This window comes from Erpetoichthys calabaricus, chromosome 5 (assembly GCF_900747795.2).
Source record: "Erpetoichthys calabaricus chromosome 5, fErpCal1.3, whole genome shotgun sequence".
Lineage (NCBI taxonomy): Eukaryota > Metazoa > Chordata > Cladistia > Polypteriformes > Polypteridae > Erpetoichthys > Erpetoichthys calabaricus.
This window is the reverse complement of record NC_041398.2, coordinates 115,324,081-115,350,378: the sequence shown is the minus strand read 5'-3', so window position 1 is coordinate 115,350,378 and position 26,298 is coordinate 115,324,081. Positions and strand designations below refer to the sequence as shown.

At 37.0% G+C, this 26,298-nt stretch overlaps 1 protein-coding gene and 1 long non-coding RNA gene across 2 annotated transcripts in view; one reads left to right on the top strand and one right to left on the bottom strand.

Moving 5' to 3' along the window:
• rell1 (RELT like 1) overlaps positions 1-26,298 on the bottom strand; it is a 97,460-nt gene that overhangs the window by 49,261 nt on the left and 21,901 nt on the right. Inside the window, exon 2 of the mRNA XM_028801988.2 lies at positions 12,107-12,289. Within this exon, the coding sequence (XP_028657821.2) occupies positions 12,107-12,289 (183 nt within the window). The remainder of the gene's footprint in view (positions 1-12,106; positions 12,290-26,298) is intronic.
• The window catches only part of LOC127527940 (uncharacterized), a 48,705-nt gene continuing 39,899 nt past the window's right edge, over positions 17,493-26,298 (top strand). The window contains exon 1 of the long non-coding RNA XR_007935125.1: positions 17,493-17,707. This is a non-coding gene — a long non-coding RNA (uncharacterized LOC127527940). The remainder of the gene's footprint in view (positions 17,708-26,298) is intronic.

Genomic DNA, 26,298 nt, shown 5'->3' with positions numbered 1-26,298 from the left:
TCAAACATGTGAAGTTTTAGTGGATGCAGTTCATTCAGCAGATTATGACTTTTTAATTCCTATTCATCTAAATTTAGCAAATGATCCTTGTAGAATATGTATGCTTGGTCAATTATTGAGTAAGGCAAGAAAAAAAAATAGTGTACTCCTGTTTAGGAACTCATTCAAACTGTATGTATGCCTTTGAGGAGTTTAATCATGTCACCACATCTTTCTGAACTGAAAATATCTTCTCAATGCTCATATCTTTTATTTCTGCAATTTGTGTAATAGCTTTTTACTGGACTTTCTGTAGAGCTACTAGGGATTTTGAGACCATTTGCATTTACTACCCCAGGCGATACCTCATGGGTGTATTATTTAGCTTAAGAATAACCTTAGTTTATAGGAACTCTATACATCTAGCAATGTACCCTAACATTTCTGTAGCCATTTCAATTGCTTCTGTACCACCACCAGACACATATCCCTGAAGAAACCCATTTTTAAAACAATTCAATTATGTACAAAATCCCCGCACCCTAGCCTAATGCTTTCTGTGTTTATGCTAATTTTACTTGCACCGTCAATATCCACTTCCAGCAATTTGATTACTAACCACTGTAGAGGTACATTATCAAAAATGTATTTGACAATCAATATAAAGGAGTTTTTATGCAGTTGTGATTAAGTGCTTTATTCTCTCCTTGCATAATTTTGGCATTCTATTATACATAATCTAGTCCTCACAGGTGGCGCACTGGTAGTGCTGCTGCTTTGCAGTAAGGAGACTGTGGAAGATTGTGGGTTCGCTTCCCGGTTCCTTCCTGTGTGGATAGCGCTTTGAGTACTGAGAAAAGCGCTATATAAATGTAATGAATGAATTAATTAATAATCTCCTTTTGCCAATACATCTACAATTTACATTTGTTGCAGATACTTTTCTTGCAGTACTGTACAAGTTAAGCCTATATTTATTTCAGTCAACCAATCACCTTTTTATATAATTGTAAAAAAATGTCTCTGTTTAGAATTTTCTCCCATATACAATGATTTCTGAAAAATATTTGATATGGGTTTATGATATCTGCTGAGCGCAGCTCAGTAAATGTTACCCGGGTGATTTTTTATTTTACCCTTTTCTCATCTTAAAAGTACTTCTATCCCTCAGTAATCTTTAAATGATTAAGCATCTCATTAATGTTGTCCGTAGGTACAGGGAGGATTTAAATAGTTTAAAAGGTGAAAACTTCATGAAAAAATATTGTTGAGAAAAGGTTCTATTTCCTTTGCTGAGAATTCTGAATATTTTATAGTCCCCTTTATTACTAAAATGTTGAAAGTATTCAATACTTAAATTATAAGCTAAATTTCTTTCCCCAAAACAACATCAAAAACAAATTTTATTTTTTTTTATTTTAAACATTTTATTCATAATAGAATTTCAAGACTGGCAGTAAGTAGTCTTTTTATGCTGGTACCAGTCTATTCACAAGAAGAATGCATTTATACATACATGGACAACTGATCTGAAAATAAACACTTGCAAATTGTTGAAAATGCATTTTCAGTAAGTGTTGACAATCAATACTGTGTGTTACTACAAACTCTGAACTGATACACTGGTGACAGGTGTCTGACTGTATGCAGAACTTTATATATACATACTGTAAATTTTGACATTCATCATCTTAAATGTGAAAGTTAATTTTAACTTGGGGTAAACATCTAGTAACCCCAGGTGGCTGCTTTCACATTATCTGGAGTTACAACCTGTGGTGTAAAATAGTAGTGTGAAAGAGGTACAAGTAATTTTTAGTTTATAAATGAGTAAGTTGGACATATTTATTGTCATACACAAAGCATGTAAATATACAGTACTGAGCATTGCCTGGACCTTACGGCAACCTGCCAAACCAACAATTACACACTTCCACACGCCACAATGCTCCTCATCCTTCTACTTAGTGCAGGGAGATTCCCCCTCAAAGCAACTTGTACAGCTCCATCTGGATGGCTTAATCCTTGAAGTCCCTTTGCTAATTCACAGTCTATCCTTTGACAAAGCGAACACTCCCTCCAAGGTCTGTGAATTCACTAATTAAATTCCATGTAAAGCTTCCCAATTCTCTACCTCTAAAAACAGTTTTACATAGCCTGTGGAGAAGACCGGCATATTCTGTAAAGTGTACTATCCATCTAGGTAGCTCTCAGCACCCTGCCCCAATCTTAGCATTCAGTCCGATTGTGAGAAAAAATTATTAATTCTAGGACTCTAACCACATGTATGACCTCTTTTTTTAAATCTGGGTTATAATTTGTTGTCAACATTTGACAACTTTCCAGGCTGTAATCAACACACTCTATATGAAAGGAGATTATGAAAATATGCAGAGCCACGTACAAAAATATTTCAAGTTTGCAAACAAATTCAATGTTGCTTATAAAAACATAAGAAATTTGACAAAAGAGAGAAGACCATTCAGTCCATCAAGTTAGTTTGTTTAGCTAACAGCTAAGATGTCCAAAGATCTTATCAAGATTTTTCTTAAAGGTTGTCAAGGATATTGCTTCAACATGTCTCTATAGTTTATTCCGGAGTTCAAAAACTCTTTGCGTAAAAAGTTCTTCCTGGCTTCAGTTTTAAATGCTATTTATTACATAGTCTTGTTTTCAATTAATCTTAAAGTTAGTGAGAAAATGTGTTGTTTTTAACTGGTATTTACTTAATAATGTGAAAGGGCTTTGGTTACACTATGATAATTCACATTTTTTATTCTTAATTTTTGCCTTAAATCAAATTCTTACAAATGGAAATAGAATAATAATAGAATAATATTAACAAATATTTTTAACAAAGTCTAGACTTATCACACATGATGCATTACTGAAACAAAATCAGAAATAGGTGCATAAACATTAATCATGAAATACTGAAGTCAGCCTTAAAAAAAGCTGCCAGCTTTATCTTTCATTATATTCTTATGTTAGTCTTCATGTGTCACCAACATTGATTTCTTGGTATAAATTCAAAGAAATATAAAGGTCTAGGGCTCATTTACAGTACTTTATATTCTAAGAATTATAATTAGACGGAGGGACTGCCATAAATTACAAACAACTGAGAAACCAGAAATATTTGTTAACTTTTGTAACAGTATGTTAATATTTCCTATCCCCTGAGACGCTGAAAATACAATAGTTCATCTATATATGGGAAACCTATTGTTTGCTACAAAATCCTCTTTTACAATCAATACCACCTGTTCTTTTCTGTTAAAAGATCAGGTTAGGCAACAGATGCCTGAAATTGCTTTCCTGGGTGAATGTCTTCATAGCCTGTCAATTTTTTGCTTCTAGAAATAAAAAAAAAACTCAGACTGTATTCGATAAGGAGAAAAGCTAACATAAGATTTTGGTGAATTTATATTTTGATGAAAAATTATTTTCAAGTAAAATAAATAAACAAATGAAACACAATAATAACAAATGAAAATAAGTAACATGTTCATTTATCAGTGATTAAATAACATTTATTTTATAAATTACCTCTAAAATATCTAAACTACTTCATGTGTATAGCAGAAGAATCTCACTATGTAAGAGTACTTTCTGTAACATCTCAAAGGTCATGATGTGGAAACCTTAAAATTTGAACTTTTGCCCTACAAAAATCAATAGTTTATTTGATCTGCAGTACAGTATTGACAGCAATGGAAGATAAAGAGTTATTTCTAAATTCAACCTTTAAAAGAATATTTTGTTTTTTTTCCAACACTGATCACTACTTAAATTATGTGTTACCTACTAGATATTCTAAAAAGTTTTAGACATTTAATTATAAATTTTATACATTTGTTACATTTTAAATACCATAAGGTTAGCAGTTAATTTTAAACCTGTGCTTTTTTAAAAAAATCACAAGTAAAGTTTTGTATAACTGCAAGATATTCAAATAGATTATATTTCGCCAGCTGACAATCATAATCCCTTACGGGTAATAACAAATGTCAATTTTACAGTTCACTTTCATCTTTGATCTCCAAATGCAGTGTCATTTATTCTGCAGTGAACTATATTTAAATATTCTCCAATTGGTTCAACCGTACCAACTTCCTACCTTCTGTAAAAAAACAGGTTCTTAATTCTAACTCTAATTGGCAGCATCACTTTTCCTCTGTGTGCTCTCGGGGAGTAAACACTGCTAATCTTCGCACGCTCCCCCGTGTTTGTCCCGCAGCAAGCTCTTCTACTTCTATCAAGGCTGCTCTCTTGAACGTGAGATCAGTGTCTAATAAAACTGTTACTCTAAAAGACTTTATTATCTCAAATAAACTGGATTTCTTTTTCATCACTGAGACTTGGATTGTAAATGGTGACTCTTCATGTTTTACTGACTTGGTACCATCAGGTTATTCATTTTTAAACTCTCCTCAGCTGACTCGTCGTGGTGGGGGCATTGCCACTGTTTTTAAAAGTATGTTCTTGTGTCGGAGCCTTACAAGGGGTCCGTTTATTAGCTTCGAACTGCAACTTTTCGAAGTGTGCAGCTCCCCTTCTTTATTGTTTGCTGTGGTTTATAGACCTCCTGTAATTAATGATATCTTCATTTCTGAATTTTCTGATCTCCTGGCTGATATTACCCTCTCCCATGACAAAGTATTTATTGTTGGTGATTTTAACATTCACGTTTGTTGTCAATCAAAACCTTTGGTTAATTAATTTTTATCACTATTGGACTCATTTGATTTTATCCAGAATATTAATACACCAACTCACTATCTCTGTCACACCCTTGATCTCGTTCTTACATGTGATATTTCAGTTAATAATATTGATTTATGTGAAGTTTCTTTTACTGCTCACTTTTCTATAACGATGGATTTGAATATTACTGTTGATGTTCCTACTACTAGATGTGCTCCATGCTGTTGTCGCTTTTTAAATTCTTCTATTATATCTGATTTTAAAACCATATTCTCTAGTCTTGATGTACATGTTCAATATGATGGTATCGATGATTCAGTTTTAGAATTTAATTCTTCTTGTAAAACAGTTTTAGACTCAATTGCTCCGCTCAAGATACACTGTAATAAAGGGAAGACCTGCTCCCTGGCTAAATGAAACTACACGACCGCTATGCCGTGCCTGTCGAACTGCGGAACTGTGTTGGAAAAAAGATGAACAGATTGTTTCTATACAGATTTTTAGGACTTCTCTATTCAACTTCCAGGTTGCAGTTAAGAAAGCTAAACATGATTTCTTCACTGATTTACTATCCCGTCATTCTAAGAATCCTAGGGTCTTATTTAATTCAATTAATGCAGCCATTCATCCTCATTTTGTGACAGGTTTAAATAGTACTGTTCTTTCATGTGAGCAGTTTCTTTCATTCTTTGTCAGTAAAATGGATACAATCCACTGTGGTATTGTTCCAACTGGCTATGAACTTCCTACTGTTAATCATGGCATTGTCTTGGAATCTTTTGATCTTGTCTCACTTTCATAGTTAAAAAGTACTATTGACACCCTTAAACCTACTCTCAGTCCTCTTGATATTGTACCACCACACCTCTTAGTGGAAGCCTTTGATGTTTTGGGTCCACCTTTACTAGCCATTATCAATGGTTCTATTAGTGAGGGGGTTGTGCCCTCATTTTTTAAACATGCTACGGTGCGTCCCTGTCTAAAAAAGGCAGAATTAGATCCTGCAGTTTTAGCCAATTTTCACCCGATTTCCCAATTGCCATTTCTGGCTAAAATATTAGAAAGAATTATTTATAATTAACTGGTTGATCACCTTAACTCCAATAATTTATTTGAGATCTACCAAGCTGGCTTTAGGCACTATCATCGTGTTGAGACGGCCCTCCTGAAAGTACTCAATGACATCTCTATTATTACTGACTCAGGTGGCGCTGCAGTCCTTGTCCTCCTGGACCTGTCTGCTGCTTTTGACACTATTGAGCATGAGATATTGCTGTTGCGGCTTGAACATCTTATTGGGCTTAAAGGGGCTGCTCTTAACTGGTTCAGGTCATATCTAATTGGTAGACACTTTTTAGTGACTTTAAATTCCTCTTTTTCGTCTACTGCTTCTCTTAAATGTGGTGTTCCTCAGGGATCCATTTTAGGTCCTATTTTATTCTCTATATACCTTCACCCTATTGGAGCTATTTTAAGGAAATTTAATATTTCTTTTCACTGCTATGCTGATGATACACAGGTTTATATTCCCATCTGCAACTCTGCAATGAATCAACTGCACAACTGTGTTTTTGAACTAAGATCCATGGATGGCTAATAATTTTCTTGATGTGAATCAAAATAAAACGGAGGCGCTTATATTGGGTCCATCAGCTAAAGCCCAAATTGGTCTTCTCGGCTCATTCTCTGTCTTTTGCAAATCTCAAGTCCGCAATCTTGGTGTTATCTTTGACAGTAACCTCTCTTTTGAGAAACAGATTAATTCTGTAGTCAAGAGTTGCTTTTTCCAGCTTCGTCTTTTAGGTAAGATCAAGCCTTTATCTTCTAGGGATCTTGAGAAAGCTACTCATGCTTTTATCTTTTCTTGTCTTGATTAGTGCAACTCGCTGTATTCTGGGATTAGCAAATCCCTGATACACAGGTTAGACTTGGTCCAGAATGCTGCCACTCGCTTTCTGGTTGGGGCAAGAAAGTCTGATTCTGTTTCTCCAATATTAGCTTCTTTACACTGGCTGCCTGTCAGTTTTCGAATTGATTTTAAAATCTTGTTTCTAGTTATTAAATCTTTACATGGGCTTGCTCCTGCCTATTTATCTGAATTGTGTGTTGTACACGAGCCATATAGAGCAGGGGTCCTCAACCCCCAGTCCGCGGCCCACTACCGGGCCTCAGCCGTCTGACAGCCGGGCCGCGAGAGAACTGCCGGCAACGGAGACTCACTCAGACTTTTCAGAACGCTTGGCGGGCGGGGCTTTACAGCGGCGCAGAGAGAGGAGAGAGACCGAGGTGAGAGAGTATTACAACAAAGTTATTTTTATGGTCCCGACAGTTTCCCATATGACACGAGTCTATAGAAATCGCGTTACTACGAAGTACATTCAGCAGATGCTTTCATTACAACGAAGTGACCTTGAAATGCTTGAACGAATCATCCACAAAGCAGTTAGATCTGTGGTCACAGCTCAGTTGTGCACGTTTGCACAACGATCCCCAAACAGAAACATTGTAAAAAAAAAAACTCTTTCTTCGAACTTTCCTCGTACCGTTTTTTTTTTTTTGTTGCTGTTTTTGTTTTCTGTGGTTTTCAGTGATACCTTTTGCTTATATGCTTGTCAACATTTGAAAAACATCCATTGGAATTTAACTCATTGTCACCCTCCTATAGAAACGGCAGACACGAAAAAAAGATAGCAGTGTTAATGTTTGTGATGTGCAATCTGTTGGAATGGCAAATGCAAAGCATATGTCTTTGTTATATGCAAAAAAAGAAGAAAAATCTTGGGTTGCAAACGTATGCGAACTGCTTAATAACTTAATAATAATAGAAATGTTATGTAAATTGTGTATAAAACTGCCCCCCCACCCCCCAACCGGTCCGTGGAAAAATTTGCATCTAATAGTGGTCCTTGCTGTCAAAAAGTTTGGGGACCACTGATCTAGAGTGCTTAGATCTTCTGGTCAGTTGTCTCTTGTTGCCCCTCGTACCAGGTGTAAAACTAAGGGGGACAGGGCTTTTGCAGCTGCAGCTCCTCGCCTGTGGATCTCTTTACCTCATAACATAAAGGAGTCATCTACAATTGAACTGTTTATAACAAGATTAAAGACTCATTTCTATTCACTTGCTTTCCGTGACCTTCAGTAATACTGATGGTTTCCTCATTAGTGATTATGTAATCTTACTTCCATTTATTATTTTATATATGTTCATTTATTTTATTTCTATTTATGTTATTTATGTTAATTGTATGTTTTTTCTTCTTTTATTGTAAAGCATTCCTATGTTGTTTTAAATGTGCTATATAAATAAATTGACATTGACATTAAGACTCAAGACCAGTTGTGTCAAATACAGATCCTGGAGGGTCGCACTGTCTGCAGGTTTTTCTGAAAGTCATTTCCTTAATTAGTAAATAATTACTGATGCCAATACTGCATACTTCTCTTGTGTTAAATTTAACTCACTTGCTTTTTATGACTTAGGACAATTGTTTCTTTATTCCTTGGTAAAACAACCAAACAATAAAAAGATGCAAGGCAAGCCAACAGATGACCAGTTAACTGATGGGTCTCAAACTTAGTTCCCAGAGTGCAACCCATCTAGATCCAACCAGTTTCTTAATTATAAGCAATTCTTGCTGTTAATGAAACACATGATCTAATTCTATGTTTTTTCTGTGTTCTCATTCCATCTCACCAGACATTTCCAAAACTGCTGATTGTGTTTTTTTTTTCTTTCTAATATCACCATCCAAATATTGTGTGAACCATATCAGATCCGCATTTCTTAGATCTTCACTTGTTCTTTTTAAATATATTATTGAAGCAAATTTCACATGATGAAGGCAAAAGTTAATTGGTCATCTGTTGGATAACCTTGTATATCACTGTTTTTGGGTGTTTGTTAAAAAAAAAAAAAAAGATAATTAAGGGAACTGAATCTTAAAAAGCAAGTCCATTTAAGTAAGGACAAAAGAAGCATCTTCCTTTAGCAGCATTAATGGATGAATGAAAACTTGTAGCCCTCCATGATCTTAGTTTCATACTCATGCAGTATGCTGTCTATTATGAATACTTGGGTCAAATTATCCTGTAAGACAGTTATGGTTAGCTGAGATCAGGTTTCTGACAAATCCAATGCCTCACTATGGACCTCTCATTCAGCTTTGGAGCACCTACTGTTTTAAGCTCTCTTCCTTGCATCTCCAAAAGTGTGACATCATTTTTGTTGTGCGGCCTATGCGCCTAACTAGATATTGATGCAGCCTGACGCAGACATGTCAAGTATAAACTAGACACATCACCCTCAGTGTACGGACACATACCTGTATATTAATAGCACATACACTCAACAATAAAAAATGGTCTTTTGCATCTGTTATAATTAGTTTAAAGTTTCAATGATTTTGTTCGCCACTGCCAAACTAAGTAGAAATGATAATCGCCAAAGATTATTTCTGGTTGCAATACAACCATTTTAGTCACAGTCTGGAGCCCTGCATGCATTGCCTGTTTGAAGTACTCCAAAATAATTTTTAAGGGTTAGGTTATAGGCTTTGATTTGCCTATTCCATAATCCTACCTTTCTTCTTTTTGAATTTTTCTTTTTGCATTTCCATCAATGTTTTGGGTTGCTCCATTACAACAAAGTTTACTTATAATTCAGTTTCATCATATTTATTTACGCATATATAGATGACCTCACATTCCCCTCAAGTAATGTCTGGTCTAGTATAAAATACATTGACTTTACGGTGGTAAGGCGGCTAGGCCCTCAGACAGAAAAGCAGCCCCAATCCTTAATACTTCTTCCATCATATTTTACAACTGGTAATGAGGTGCTTTTGGTCAAAGGCTTTTTTTTCCCCCAAAAAACATGATGTGTGGAATTGGACCAAAAAGCTACGCTTTCATCTCAGCTACCCAGAGCAAGTATTGAGAAACTGAGAAAATGTCTACTTCATCACTTAGGTGTTGCCTGACAAACTTCACACAGGCATCTATCTATATTCTGTTACTTTTTTTTTTTAATTAGCTAGTTTAAATATTAGTTTTACTGACTCAACACACAGCTTGAGCACTGTCTTTGACACCAGCATGTCTTTTAAAACATACATCACAAAACGATTGAAAACCTGCTTGTTCCAGCTTAAAAATACTGGAAAATAAAGCTGGCTTCTAAATAAGAAGGACACTGAGAAATTAACATATTTAGTGTATTTAGACTGATATGATATTCACTAGCTGTTCAAACCATTCTATATTCAGTGTTGGGTTAACTCAAAATGCTAATTCATTACAAGATGTATAAAGTACAACCTCTAACTGTAACTCCTGTTCTTACGTCCTTACTCTGGCTTCCAAATAAGTTTAGGGCTGACTTCAAAATTGTCATTCTTACATATAATGCCTTAAATGGCCAAGGCCCTGCTTACTTGTCTGAACTTATCATTACCTAGAAACCAGAGCACACATTAAGATCTCAAAATGCTGGCCTACTAAAGATTCAAATGGACAAACAAAGTAACAGGTGGTGGTTGACTTTTTAACTTCAAAACCCTAAGGATGTGGAATGATCTGCCTGCTCATATACTAGAAGAGATGTCTCCTTTAATAGGTGTCAGCTTTTTGGTCTAGGCTGAAGACACACTAGTTTATTTTAGCATACCCCGATTAGAGCTGCTGATTAACTGTGATTATTGTATCTCTGTTTGTTAGTCATTTACATATGCATAATTAATACAATAGTTATGAACCAATACTAACCCTTCTCTATTCTGTTTATCTTCTCAGTGCCGCCGCTCTACTTCCAAGCTGGTTTCATGCTAATGGAGCCAGTGGTCAGAAAGATTCTGTCATCATATTAAACATCCCAGCACAGACTTACACTTTAAAATGCCCAGAAGGGAGTGGATGACCAGTTGGCCTAGGTCCCCAGGACTCTGACTGTGTCTGAAATTGTTTGTTATAACTGACAGAGGACTCCATATGGGTTTATTTTCTCCAGGGATGCTACTGACTGGAGTTTTACTTTTTACTGTTTGTTTAAATATATCTTTATGGGCTTACATTTTGTAAATAATAATTTGTAAAGTTTGTAATTGTATTTTACTTGTGAACTTGTTACAGCACTCTGGGCCAATACTTAGTGAATAGCACTATACAAAAAAAAAAAAAAATGAAGTGACCTGAAATAATGAGTTAACCATTTTAAACACCTTTCCAATACACAAATACTAAAATTTCTTTTACACTTCCATGACGTCAAGAAATCAGTAGCACTAAAAACTGGACACTGCTGTAATTGCTTCAACCCTTTTATCCTAGAACATGTCATCATTCTATGCTAAATATTTAACATCCTTTCAGCTATGATGCACTAATATATTCTGCCTATTGTGAAATATATCTAAGAAAAATGTATATAAATGAGAATCAGGCAGAGATCAACACAAATCTTGTAATTCAATGTGTAGATGTGCTAAATGCAGGAACATTTAAAAAAGGAACCTGAGGCTGTTTGTAATTGTAATATATTTTCTATGACATTTAACATGACTATGAAAAGACTCTCAATTCTTTCATATCTCACACTTTTTCAGTTTGATGATAACAATAAGGGAAGAGAAACTATGTCTACCCAACACATTTTACGGTATTTGATTTATTGATTGATACACTTTATTAATCCCAAGGGGAAATGGTCTTTTGTTTTTCTTTTAAACTGCAAGAAGACAAATTACATTTTGGAATACAAAGACGTTTGTTCTGCTGTAATGTTATTCTTTACCTCTGTCATTCAGGAACAAGCTTGAATGTTGATGATTAAAGTAAACAAGTTAATAGAGTCAACAGGGTAAGCAACACTCAAATCCTGCTTTAGTGCTTCAAGTCCTACAACCCACAAGCAGGTTTGACATTGTGGGGTATGTATGCATGCATGTGACTTTAAACATAACTCTTCAAATTTCTAAATTTTTGGCTCACATAATACATAGAACTGCACACAGAAAATGAATTCTAGATAATAGAGAATATTAAAGCTGTTGTAACTGTTACTGTTTATATATTTTATATTGTATTGTATTACAAAAAAGGGCACAATATTGTTCACTTCAGCAAATGAAGGTGCTTTAATAAAATGCCTCTGAATGGGATTTTTGTTTTTGCTGTGGTACTGAAAGATACAGAGCATCCTAAAATTTCACTGGTACTGGTATTGCATACAAAAATTCTAGTATCATATTTCTTACAAACAAATATTAATTTATTCGACAGATAATGTAAATAGTAGCGTATAACTAATGGATATGTACTCATTATGCCCAAGACAATGTTTTACTTTACGAAGATTAATTACAAATATTGACTCACTTTGCCTTCTCTATTCTACCCATATGCATAAAACAACACTGGTTCTTACCAAAGCTAACAGCCTTTTCCTCTTGGATTTTTTCCTCTGACTCAGCATCTGTTGTGCAGCGATATCCTTTTTTCTTCAACACATGACAAATGAAGATTCCCAAAAGACCCATTACAAAAAACACTGGAACAAGTACAAATGCAATATGCCCAGGGTTCCCATTACTGGGAGAAGTCTGATTTCCTGTAGGTAAAACAAAACAAATAATAAAATTTATGAAAGAAAATTATAAACATCAGTAACAATAACATTGTTCACCGTTTTGTTTGACTGTGTAGTGCAATGAATTATAATTTAACTTAATCTGCAAAATTCATTGTGGGAATGCCAGAAATGTAAAGCATTATATAACAGTAGTGGTAGTTGTAATATTATTAAATGTACATACATATTGACCGACTTTACATTGATTAGTCTCTAATAAACATCTTCACCTAATCACAGACCCATAACAACGTAACATGCATGACAGTCAAGAGTAGCAAACATTGATAAAGCAGTTAATAAATTGCCACAAACCATCTATAAGGCCACTCAGTAAAGTTACAGCTTAATAAAGAGCACAGTAATAAATGTTGCACGCAAGTCTAGAAAGCAAAACTTCAAAATGCAGGCTTTACTTTCCTTAAAAAAAGTTAGTAAGCACTGCACAAATCATGAATTAATTTTGTTTCATAATAGCTGTGTTATACACATACCCCTTGTGGGGAACATCCCGGACACAGACAGGTAGACATCATATTTGCACCCAACACACGTTTATTCATATTATATACAGTGCACATACACAGTGCCTCAGCACCAATCACCCCTTAAGTCCTGGCCACACGCACCATGCCTTTCTCAGTCTTTTGTCCGCCTCCACTCCACCAAGCTTCGTCCTTTTCCACCCGACTCTCGCTCTTGACTGGAGGGAGGCGGCCCCTTTTATTCCCCCTGGAAGGACTCCAGGTGGATCCTGAGGGCTCATAGCCACACCCTTGTGTGGCGGAAGCTCCCATGGTGAAGCCGGAAATCCACCGGGTGTTTTCAAATCTCTTCCCCCCAGTACTTCCCGGTGTGGCGGAAGTACTGAGGGCCAACACTCCCAAGGCATTGGGGCGCCCCCTGGCGGTGACCATGGGCCCCTACAGGGTTGAGCTTCCAAGCTCCGTACCCATGGTCCCCAAAGCCACCAGGGAGGACGCCCTCTCGTGTCCTGGAGGAGGCACAAGCCCTCCTCCACTCCTCCTGGACGTCCCGGCCGGGCATGGACGCCCGCCGGGCACCACACCCTGAAAAGCAGGCATATTTTGTAATATCCATTATCAAATTTAAGAAGGCCACAATTTCAAGACACATTCTAGTTTTAACAATGAGCATTTCCTTTCATCCCTTCTAAATTTAACTATAACAGTAATTTTATTAATGACGGTCAACATTTAAATTTACTGTTATCTAAAGTTCACAAGTGTTCGTCCTCATATTTTGATTTCATTACTGTAATCTGAGTGTACACATTCATCGGAGTTTTCCCGAGAATCAAGGAAGTGAAGAATAGAACTTTCCTTTAAGATATCATCTGTTCTTTTATCATTTTACCATTTCAGAATTGGAATTACTCCTGTGATAAGTTAGTCAATGTGCAGAGGTGCACATAACTTTTTCAGTGAGTTACTCAGGCGAGTACCAGGAGATGGAGTTTGGTACTCACCCTATATGTACTGAGGTCTTAGTAAATGCAGTCTTCCTCGCTCTCCTCCTCGGTGACTACCTCACAGTTCTCTACCTCAGCTTTCTGCATTACAGATGATGAAGATGGTGCAGATGCACCTCCCTGTCCCTGGTTGAGCCTCCTCTTAGCTGTCTCCATCCACAGGTCAACAGCTAGCATTTGGTCAAATGTCTCTGTGGTCTTCTTTGAGAAGTGAATGTGCATCAGGGCTGTGAGGCAAGGATGTGACAGACAAGACCTCTACTTGTTTTTTATTATGTTTCGATGTGAGAATCCCCTCTCATTGGCTGCATTGCTCAAAGGCAGTGTAAGAGACAGTTTAAACACCTTGATGATATTGGAGTAAGGATTTAGATTTCTTGTATTTATTATGTGGACCAAGTCATACACAGAGGATGCTGCCAAGCGTTTTCCTGCTTGCTTTAAGCGCATCCATTCTTTCACTGTGGTCACTCTGTCATGTTGCAAGGTGGCATCATATTTTTGAAGAATGGTGCAAACTGAGGAGGTCTTGCTTTTCCTGAGGCAAAGTTGAAGGATCAAATATTAAGAAATGATCACATGACTTGAGGGAGTCATATCTGATTTCAAACTCTTCAATTAACCTCCTGAGTAAGTTTGTCTTGTCCCTGTCAGCATCAGCGTTAGGAACAGTGTGTGATCCTGTAGTGGCCTTCACCATCAAGCAGAAGAGTGAACTCTCCATGGCTACCATAAGTTCATCCTTTCATTATCCAATGGTCAGCTATTCCTTCTGAAACCTAATAGATGTGGTCTTCAAAATGTTGCCAATGTCAAGCATGTTCACCAGAAAACACTGAAAATGATCTATGTAGATATGCTAAGTCACTGCTATCACTTGTGGAGAGTTGCATTTGAATGGCGGGCAATAGTCTTGATATTTTTAACAGTGTCTCATGCCTCCATGCAGACCATCTGATATTATGAAACCTACCCAGTTTGACAAAGGAGATCCCATTCTCTTCACACAACGTCCTTAGCACAGCCATGCTTTTTGCTACACCTTTTTGCAAATAAAACTGCAGCAGCTTGACCACAGAGCAATTAAAGGTCTCACAGTACAGAACATTGATCAGCAGACTCTGAGCCGTTCTCCAGTGTGTGTGTGGTGCACAAAATGTGCAAAAGAGGGTCTACCACCACAGCCAGTTGCCATAGTTTTGGCACAATGCCACTGTACATATCAATGTTGACAGCAGCAAAGTCGGGGCACATGGCGACCAACTTTGTCATCCAGTCATCCAAGCCTGTGTCTTGGTAAAGCCTCACAAGTCCATCAGTTATGGCCTGCTCGGTTCGGTCAGTACAAAGTTCAATCAGTCCGAGGAAGCCTATTGTAAACTCTCCATTGCTGGACACAGACATAATGTAAACAATCTCCTGCTCGGTTTTAGCTATGTCCTCAGATCCATCAAAAATCAGTGCCCAAAATTCAACAGACTCCAACCCGTCTCTTAACTCCCCACTGATAGTGCGCGCAATGGTCTGCATGATCCGTGTTCCCCATTCATGTGAATCATACTTACCTCGGACATTTACTCCTAGCCGCTCCAGTAAAGAAATGTCCTCAGCAAAGGAAGACATGGGATGTGTGTGTTTAGCTTTATGAAAGGCGATTAGAAATATATTACACACAGCTTGCCGTTGTTCTTCATTCAGCTTGTTTCTCCATCTAGCCAGTGGGAGCCTGGATAGTTCTTCTTGACTAGCTTGCTTATTAGAATAACTTATACGACAATTCAAGTACTCCTTGCTTTTTTCATGTTTGTCAAACAAAGGATGATTGAAATTCTTTGAGCCTGTGTAAAATGCACTTGTATTGTATGAAACATGTGAATGTGAGCGGCTTATCTAGCAGCACATTTCCATGCACTCATCATTTGCTTCAGGCCACGGCACATCTTGGAGCCACTTTTCAGAAAAAAAAACTCTTTTTCTGCTCCGGCACGTTTTTGCCATTTCTTTGCAAAGAAACATGTGTAGACGCAATAGGAGGTATTTATGTCCTGATTGTCAGGTATGCAAAGACGCCATAGTGACACAAATGACATTACGTATTCATGATTTTTATTCCGCATGCGTACCTGTATACCAGTTAAGTTCATACTTGTCAATGTGTATATACTGTATGTAACAACTTTAATGTGCCATTAACAATCAAGAAGAGTATGATGCAGAAAAAAAAACAACATTTTGAAAGAACAGTAGGATGCCATAGATTCTCAAGACCTAAAACATTCTTAACCAACTCAAAGTCATAACAGTAGAATAATTATGTAAGCTAAAGGAAAGACAGTGTGTCATCAGCAAAGAAACAAATAAAAAAATGTGTGTTGTACTAACAGATGAATATAAAAAATTGCTTCCCTGAGCTGATTCACAAATTACAGTTAGACCCAATGGTGCTCATAATTATGTCTCTTGTTATTGCCTCTACAAAGCTTTATGATTTCAAAAGAGTTTTCAAAATTTTGACATATGGTGTTTGGATTTTTTTTCCTCTCATCTATCTACTTTAAAAAAGCACCTGGAATTTAACAGCAATCCTAAATGCACATGTTTAGCAATGCTATCATAAAAACACAACACAATGTCAGCGGAAATATTCTATTGGTATAGTATTGCAAAACACTATTAAATGTACCCTTCCATTGGGGACACTAAATACCTAGGGTAGTGTATTATTTTTCTCAGTTTTACAATTAAGAAATTAATAGAAAAAAAAATATCCTAGTACATTTTAATTAATTTTCAAAACTAACCCCTATAATATCCCATATTAATATTTGAAAGGACAAACATAAAAATTCTCATAGTCATAGAAATTATTCTCATTTCAAAGAAACACAGTGAAATTATATCAAAACTGCATTAAATTCTAGAGTTGCTGCCTTTCAAAATCACTGGTGACTGCTCCTTTAAATGCAAATTAGACAATAACTTGCAAAAAAAATATATATATATTTTATGGTTTCACCCCCAACACACATACTAACTCATGTAGGAACTGCATCATTAACCATGCAAGTCCAAGACTGGATATAACTGAAGAGAAAACAGCTAACTTGGTTGGGGAAGCACTGCTGCCACAGTACAAAAGGCAGATGATTTATTGCAGGACCAACACCTACAGGGCGAACACATTAAAATATAAACATGAAATATAACGTAATGTATATTACAGCTGTAATGATATAATTAACGTAAAAAGCTTCAAAATCTCTACTCCGTTTTACAGTACTCTGTAAGCTGGAATGACGGTACAGAGCTCTTCAAATTACCATCTAGCATGGCCATATGCTCACATCACTTCTTGAAACAGATGATCCTTATTTTCAGCTGGATAATTTCCATTTTTGAAGATTATGCTGACATGTTTCTATCCAATGAGAAAGCAGACTCCAGGGAGTGTTCTGTGGAGCTATACTGCAGCTTGCTGTGATTGTTTTAATCCTTGGTTTGTCAAAGGACAAGGACAGCAGTAAAGCAAAGAAGAATACAGGTCGCCCTTGTGAGTGTTAAGCAGCAGCACAACTTAAATGGATTGCAAATTCCAGGAACCTCAGGAGTACTGCTCAATTAGGCAGCTTCAGTGGTAGTCCCGAGGGCTGCTGGCTGAAAAGTAATGTCACTAGTTTTAGAAGTGAGCCATAAGAAGTGGACAGGGTTGCAATTGGTGGGGTCTTTTTGTTTCAACAATTCACTGCAGATCTGGACTACAATTAAAGCCATCGCTTTACAGTTTTCTCCGGCTTTATGTTCTTGTCCTGTGCCAAATTGTTTAAGTGATTTCATCTGGTTTTGAAAGCATCTTTGTCAAGGAGCACTCCCAGCTTCTACAGATCTTCACATACATTGGTATCATGGTAGGTCAAAACTTTATATCATTTTCAGAAGGCTGCTCACAGGGAATTTTATTTCAAAACTACACCATCATTTGCAAAACTGGACTGTGTTGTAATTGGTTTTCGCTTAGTGCTTAGTGTTTTGTTGTGAATTATTTTGTATCTGTAATATTAAACGTTTTTGTCACTTATTACCATAAATATACACAAAACGTCATTATAAAAAGTTACATTTTGTAAAGTTACAGTTCCCTAAAGAACGCTGGACTATGCAGTTTGTATGGGGGACATCACTATCTTGGCAGACAGCCTCACACATATGATTTGCTTGCACAGTGATCATTCTATGTCAAATTTCTTGCAACTTTTTGTATCTTATTTAGTGCAATAAACTTAAAATATGCATTAAGCATGGGCCCAAATTGTATTTCCATATTTCCAAGGCTCCTGCATATGTTGCCCATAAATTGCAAGGGATAACTATATCTGAAAAGTCAGTTCCAAAACATAACTGGGAGGGGATGCTGTGCATCATAGTATTGTAGTTTGTTAGTTTCTTTATTCACAGATGCTTAATTACAATTCAGCTTTTTTTCAGTATTGAAAGAGTATTCCAGAAAGTTTTACTTGTTTCACAATACTGCTTAAAGTCTGATAAATGTATGAATGGCTAAAAAATGCTTTAGTATGAAAACGACCATGATTTTTTCCATACAGTCAAAAGAAGTCTATGAGGTAGGGTAACGTGATACACTGTATTACTCGGTCCCTGAGCATGTCACAGTCCTCCTGTAAATTACCCCAGATACATGTCTTTATGATTCCGGCTGCAGCAATTTTCCTACTGGTTGAATTACGATTGTAACTGGATTAAAAACTACAGTAGTAATTTCTCCCATATCCTTGTGTTTAATGTGACAATATTCATCACCAAGATGGCAAGATGCTATTGGACTTTGGAGTTAGATGAGCTCTAAAAACTTAAGTATGCTGAAACATGCCCAACTATACCATTAAATTAATGCTGGACTACTACATCATTTATTCATTACTTTACTGAGTGATGTATAGTGTGATTACTATATCTATGTATTATATATTTAGCTTCTTTTACAAAAGCTAAGGGTGGAATAAAGGAATTCTGCTTTCTTTGTGACATGTAGTAAAAAAGCAATTAAGCTAAATTAGAGCTACAAAACTAAACTGAGTTCTTGTGTATGAGTGTGGGTTTCTGCACTGTTGGGTTACTTCCTTGTTCCCCTTACTATGCTAACAGACTCCCTTCTCTATGACTCAGTTTTTTACTGTGGATTTGAAAATGAGTTTTTGAATGGGGTGACACTTGGTTATGTGGTTGGAAAAGATGGCTTATCTTGTTACGGCTACACAGGAATATGAAATTGCACTATTTATATTTTATAGGCCCCATGTACATGTGGGTTTCCTCTGGGTGCTCCAGTTTCCTCCCACATTCTAAAGACATGCAGGTTGGGTGGGCTGGTGATGTTAATTGGCCTGTGTGTTTCTAAGCATTCTCCCTGCAGTGAACTACCACCCTTTCCAGGGATTGTTACTGTCTTGTGTCCTATGCTGACTCGGATAGATCCAAACTACCCATGATTCTGCAGATTTACAGTAGATAAATAGATGGATTGACATTTTAAGGTGCAAAAAAATATTTCAGATGAGAGAAATGCTTTCAGATGTTAATCTAAAGCAAATAAACCAAAGTGTTGAATCACTTTAATAATTTTCATTATTAGCCCGTAACACCCTCCCCTAGTACTTTTTAGAAAGTAAAGGAAATCCATTTATAGCTTGTTTTTGCACATGGCTGTTGTAACAGAAATCTTGCCATCACTGTCAGTAAGTTACCACTTTTTTAATAGCAGACCTTCAGTAACCACAATTAGTAAGACACAGATCTTTAGCAGCTGAATAAATGATAAAGCAGTCTCTTCCTTTTATCTTAGAATCAAAGTGTCAGCAAATGCATTTTTTTTTTCACATTGGATAGTTATTGTGCAAAACTGCTTCACCAACGTCTGGGTCCAGCTGATGCATTTCCACTGAGACAGACTTTTTGATGCCCCACACTAGATAACAGCAGTAATGAGAGTTACTAATCAGAAGGGCCTAAAACATCACCTCTAAATTAAGAAGAATGACAATAAAGTCACTGTTATAAAATAATTCAGACCCTAACTACATGCAATTAGACAATAGCGAAATACATTTAACAAACATTTAGCTTATTATTTTATTAATCTAGAAGAAAATGCAAGCTATTTTATACTGTGAAAATTCTTTAAAACATTATATATTACATGGCATATCATTTTATTATTTAATCACTAACCAATTTCAATGTCTGATCAGTCAATAACTGTACATCCTCTGTTTTTCTGTCTCCTAGTTTTAAAAAGAGTCAAGAATAATTTAGTCTAGAGGCCTGTTATCTGTGTTCTGTGCAATTGTACAAGTATAACCTCAGCCACGTCAGCAAATGGCATCTTGATCTCTCTCTTCCTTCATTATTTATTATTACGGGTAGAAGGATAATGACAAAGTGCTTCACAAGGCCTAAGACAATTCACTTTATTTTAAAGCAACACAGCACACAGTTATCTAAATTTTCTTTAATAGAGCCTGGCTTGAATGGAGAGAGACTTTGGCAAAGTAAGGTTTTGGTGATATTTTGCACTAACTATCTTGAGCTGATGTAGGGAAGCGGGAGGGGATATTAAACTTTTTGCAAAAAAAATTAGAGACTGAGATTTTCAACAATACTCCAACTTTTAAATTTTCTTTACCTCTCTCTGTGGATCAGGACTCCTAAATGAACAAATTAAATCAAGGTAGCTGGGCCATACTTGTCTTACAAAAGAGTATACACAATGTAAGGATAAACACAATGATAATAAAAATGAATAATTGCTATTGTGTAAACATAAAAAACAGGACAAAAGACAGATGACACAAAACATATTGCCCCCAACTGGCCGTTCTTTTTGGTTCCTGATTTTGCTACGGAACAGGGGGATAGTTTTTGATTTTACATTCTAGTTCCACTTGTCTGAGACAACGTTTTCAAAATGTCAAAGACTAAGACTGTTAGTACTTTCTCTTGCTCTAATTCACATGCATTGGGGAATGGAAGGGTAAGTACTATACTTTGAGAAAGTATATTTATACTTAAGAAATGTCAAAGTAAAATGCTTGTAAAAGCAAGAAAGTGACCTGAGATACCTAATGATAATCTTTACTAAACAGTACCAGTTTAGCACAAAATAGCAATACTCCATCTGTTAATATTTTAAGTTTACCTTGACAGAGATAAAGCATTACATAATGCAAAGTATTTTAATATTGTGTCTGACATTTAGTGAACTGGTGTAGTGCTAGATCCAAGGCCTACTGAAGAATGTTTATTTATGTGGTGGAGAGAACTTGTGTTGCCTTTCCTCATCATTTTTAATCGGTAGAACTATCTGTCTTTTTAGCTTGCTTTGGCTAGTGGACTTATTTTTTTGCGTTCTGAAGTTTCTGACAGAAATGCATAACTATTAGGTAATGTAATACAGATCTCTTCCACGTGTCATATTTTCACAACTGACACTCCCTTCTTGAAGCAAGTCCCTGAGCTTGGAGACAGTTAAATACTGGACATATTTTATATGAAGAAGTCAGACTTTAAATCTTATTTTTTGATTTAAGCAAAAAGGATATCCCTTCTGCTGACTGAGGCACAGATCACCTCCAGGTGTCTTTTAGAGCCTGCCTCTTTGTTGATAATAGCAGCCTGAGCATGGCCATCAGAATTGGCCTGTGGTCATTTATCACACCAAGTACCATTCATTTTTCATTTCTGGTACCTTTTAGTCTAGTCTGTAGAAATGTTCTCTCATCCCGATTAATATCATTGTTAACAATGGCATCAACTGTTGGTTGATATTTAGTTGCACCAGGTATACTGTTCAAAAAGACCTTAGTTAGTTAGTTGCTAATTGTCTAGCAACTCATAAATGTCATTTATCTATTCAGGAACAAATACTATAGTTAGGAAGGAAATATTTAACTGTATTTCTTTTAAATCAGCCTCTACACTTGTATCTCAAGGCTGTTGTTTTATCAGAGAAGGCCTTGTGTCACATTATTAAAACTACAAACAAAAACCAACATGCTCACTTGGCCCTAAAGCAACAACAGTTAGCAGTCTGCAGTGTTAACTGAATGTTTGAGAGTGACAGGCACCTTAAAAATTCACAGACACAATAAGCATCATCATCTCAGATCAGTGCAAAAATCCATATCCAGTTTTCAAGTACAACCCCAATTCCAATGAAGTTGGGACTTTGTGTAAAACGTAAATAAAAACAGAATACAATGATTTGCAAATCCTTTTCAACCTATATTCAATTGAATACACTACAAAGACAAGATATCGAATGTTCAAACTGATAAACTTTATTGTTGTTTTGCAAATCTTCACTCATTTTGAATTTGATGCCTGCAAAACGTTCCAAAAAAGCTGGGACAGGGGAATGTTTACCACTGTGTTATATCACCTTTCCTTTTAACAACACTCAATAAGCGTTTGGGAACTGAGGACACTAATTGTTGAAGCTGTGTAGGTGGAATTCTTTCCCATTCTTGCTTGATGTACAACTTCAGTTGCTCAACAGTCCGGGGTCTCCGTTGTCGTATTTTGTGTTTCATAATGCGCCACACATTTTCAATGGGAGACAGGTCTGGACTGCAGGCAGGCCAGTTTAGCACCCGCACTCTTTTACTACGAAGCCACGCTGTTGTAACACATGCAGAATGTGGCTTCGCATTGTCCTGCTGAAATAAGCACGGACGTCCCTGAAAAAGACATTGCTTGAATGGCAGCATTTGTTGATCCAAAACCTGTATGTACCTTTCAGCATTAATGGTGCCTTCACAGATGTGCAAGTTACCCATGCCATGGGCACTAACTAACACACCCCCATACCATCACAGATGCTGGCTTTTGAACTTTGCGCTAACAACAATCCGGATGGTCCTTTCATCTTTGGCCCGGAGGACACGACGTCCATGATTTCCAAAAACAATTTGAAATGTGGACTCGTCAGACCACAGCACACTTTTCCACTTTGCGTCAGTCCATCTCAGATGAGCTTGGGCCCAGAGAAGCCGGTGGTGTTTCTGGGTGTTGTTGATGTATGGCTTTCGCTTTGCATGGTAGAGTTTTAACTTGCACTTGTAGATGTAGCAACGAACTGTGTTAACTGACAATGGTTTTCTGAAGTATTCCTGAGCCCACGTGGTAATATCCTTTACAGAATAATGTCGGTTTTTAATGCAGTGCCGCCTGAGGGATCGAAGGTCACGGGCATCCAGTGTTGGTATTCGGCCTTGCCGCTTACGTGCAGAGATTTCTCCAGATTCTCTGAATCTTTTGATGATATTATATACAGTAGATGATGAAATCCCTAGATTCCTTGCAATTGTACGTTGAGAAACGTTGTTCTTAAACTGCTGGACTATTTGCCCACGCAGTTGTTCACAAAGTGGTGAACCTTGCCCCATCCTTGCTTGTGAACGGCTGAGCCTTCTGGGGATGCTCCTTTTATACCCAATCATGACAAACACTTGTTTCCAATTAACCTGTTCACCTGTGGAATGTTCAAAACAGGTGTTTTTTAAATATTCCTCAAATTTCCCAGTCTTTTGCTGCCCCGTCCCAGCTTTTTTGGAACGTGTTGCAGGCATCAAATTCAAAATGAGTGAAGATTTGCAAAACAACAATAAAGTTTATCAGTTTGAACGTTCGATATCTTGTCTTCGTAGTGTATTTAATTGAAAATAGGTTGAAAAGGATTTGCAAATCATTGTACTCTGTTTTTATTTACGTTTTACACAACGTCCCAACTTCATTGGAATTGGGGTTGTATTAATAGGATACTGCCTTTGAAGTGATCACTTAAATGAAGAGTAGATTAAATCTCCCAGATTTTATAAATAACAGAAATACTGAGTTTTATTAGTTCATATGAGCCATACATGAAAAACAGTATCTACAGAGAGATACTACTCCACTCTAAACAGACCCAGCGCACAAACAGTTCAAGGAAGAGTCTGAATACTGTTGAATGAACATATTAAGTTAATTGTTTTTCTTTTTTGTAAAACTTGTGGATCTTGTTTTAATCTAATTGCACAAAGGAATACTCCACCCAAAAATGATCTTACTTACTCCATGTACTTTGTAGAGGTGGCTGAGAAACACATTTAATCTCATGTTTTCATGCAGAAAGGAGAGAAAGACGTTTATTATAGAACAGAATCTAATGGTCACTAGTTCTGTACAACATTAATGGGAAAAACATCTCGTATTAATCGTGCTGCATAATCCACATGTCGTGTATCCAGTCACTGACACAAAACATGCAAAACAAATCCTTTCTTTGCTGTTAGCTATTTCCTGATTTATCAGCACATACATAAACAGTAAACCCAAAGACTTACAGCACAGACTTTTTGGCTTAAAGACCCTCATCCCCCAGTCATTTGTTGGTCAAGAGTCCTGTCAACAATTCAAACGTCTCTCCTATAAGTCTTTGGGTTTGCTGTTTATGTATGCACTGGTAATTCAAAAAGTAACTAACAATATTTTAGCCAAAAAAAAAGCATTTGCTTTGAACTTGTTTTGTTTGAGCTAGCAACTGGGTAAAAGACAACTGAATTATGCAACACAAGATTTTTTTTTTTCTTATGAACATTTTTCACATGATTTGTCGTTGTACAGTACAGAACATTCAGTTCTATTATGTGATGAACATCTTCATAGTCATTCCACATGAAAACATTAGATTAGACATTTTTCTTGGCCACCACTACAAAGTACATGGGGTAAGTAACATAAAAAAATATTCTTGAATGGAGTATTCCTTTAAGGCAGGTATTATGCTAAGCACTCCTTTTTATAAGCTGTATAATAATAATAATTCATCACATTTACTGGGAAGGAGAGAATTGCGTCACTTTATTATTTACATAAAAAGTAAAAGAAAAGTAAGATATGACATTAACAAGTACACTTTTCCATACATTTAACCGATTGTCTGCAGTATGACAGCAATGGTGTGCTTTGATATAAAGTTAACTGTGAAAGGCACTACAGTAAACCCCCGCTATATCGCGGATCAGCTATTGCGCCCCCGCTACAACGTGGATTTATTAATATTATTATTATTACTAGGGGGCTCGCTTCACTCGCCCACCCCCGGGTTTGGTTTACCGGATAAACAATTTAAAGAGATTGTTATTTTCATGGGAATTGTTACATATGCATTATTTTCATTTTTACTTTAAAACTTTTGTAAAAACAATATTTGTCCTTTACTTCCTGCCCCGGGCGTGGTTAAATCTCTTTCTCGTGGGACTTATAATGCTGCTCGCATTGTGAAGGGGGGGTCTGAACGCACGCTAAGGAGAAGCGATCGATTCAGCTGCTGTCTTGCTGCTGCTGCTGGCCAGCTGTGTGTTGTGCTTGTCGCAATTTGAGTCAATTACTTAAAAACCTGTACAGCAGCTGTCCTATTGCCACTTCGTGTCTCTGCCGCTTGCCTTCTGAAGGAGGAGGAGTGGGGGGGGGGGCGGTGTGTGTGAGGGCTGATCGCACAATAAGAAAGAAGGGCTCGGATCATCTGCTAGCAAGCTGCAGTTGCTTCTGGCAAGCTGCATGTTCTGCTTCTTGTTGTTTTAAGAGCTGGGAGCACCTGGAGTTTGTTTGCCAAAAGCATTCCTACAACTGCTAGGTTAGATGTCAGTGAACTTGTTTTAAATTGTTTGTAAGTAGGGCATGATGTGCAAAGGGCACCGTCTCACGGGTTTTGTTTCCTAAGGTTTTATTGTCTAGTCTTGCGTGTCGTTGAAGTGTCTCTCTGAGAGGATCCGGTCTCAATCGCTTCGCTCAAACCGCACCCCCTGGAGGCACGCTACGCTCCTGCCACTTCGCGTCTCTCCTGTTCGCGTTGTGAAGGAGGAGGAGTGAAGGGGGGGCTGTGAGGGCTGAACGCACACTAAGGAGAAGAGGACGGATCAGCTACTGGCTTTGTGCTGCTTCTGCCAAGATGCCAGTTCTGCTTGTCGCTCTGTGCGTCGACTATTTAAAGGCCTGTACAGCAGCTGTCCTTCTGTCTCACTGCCTTGTCTTGTGTGACGTTAAAATGTCCCTCGCGGGATGTCAAATTGTCTTCTGAGATGATCAAGCCTTGTCTCCCTGCCAAGATGTTTTTTATAACAGAGAGATGTTACTCATATCCTTAGCCCGACATCCACATATCACATGTGTTTACAAAGTGTGTTTTAATAAGTTTAAAGCATGTGGGAGGGGTATTTTAAGGCTTAAACTATAAAAAAAAAAAAGTTTATTTATATGGTCTTTCTATATCGCGGATTTTCACCTATCGCTGATGGCTCTGGAACGTAACTTCCGCGATAGGCAGGGGATCACTGTATATTAAAAAGCCAATAATCATCATTAGTGCATAAAGAAAACATCCAGTTAATCAAACATTACAGCCAAACCCCCAGTTCCAGACAATAAGTCAGGTGATTGCAAG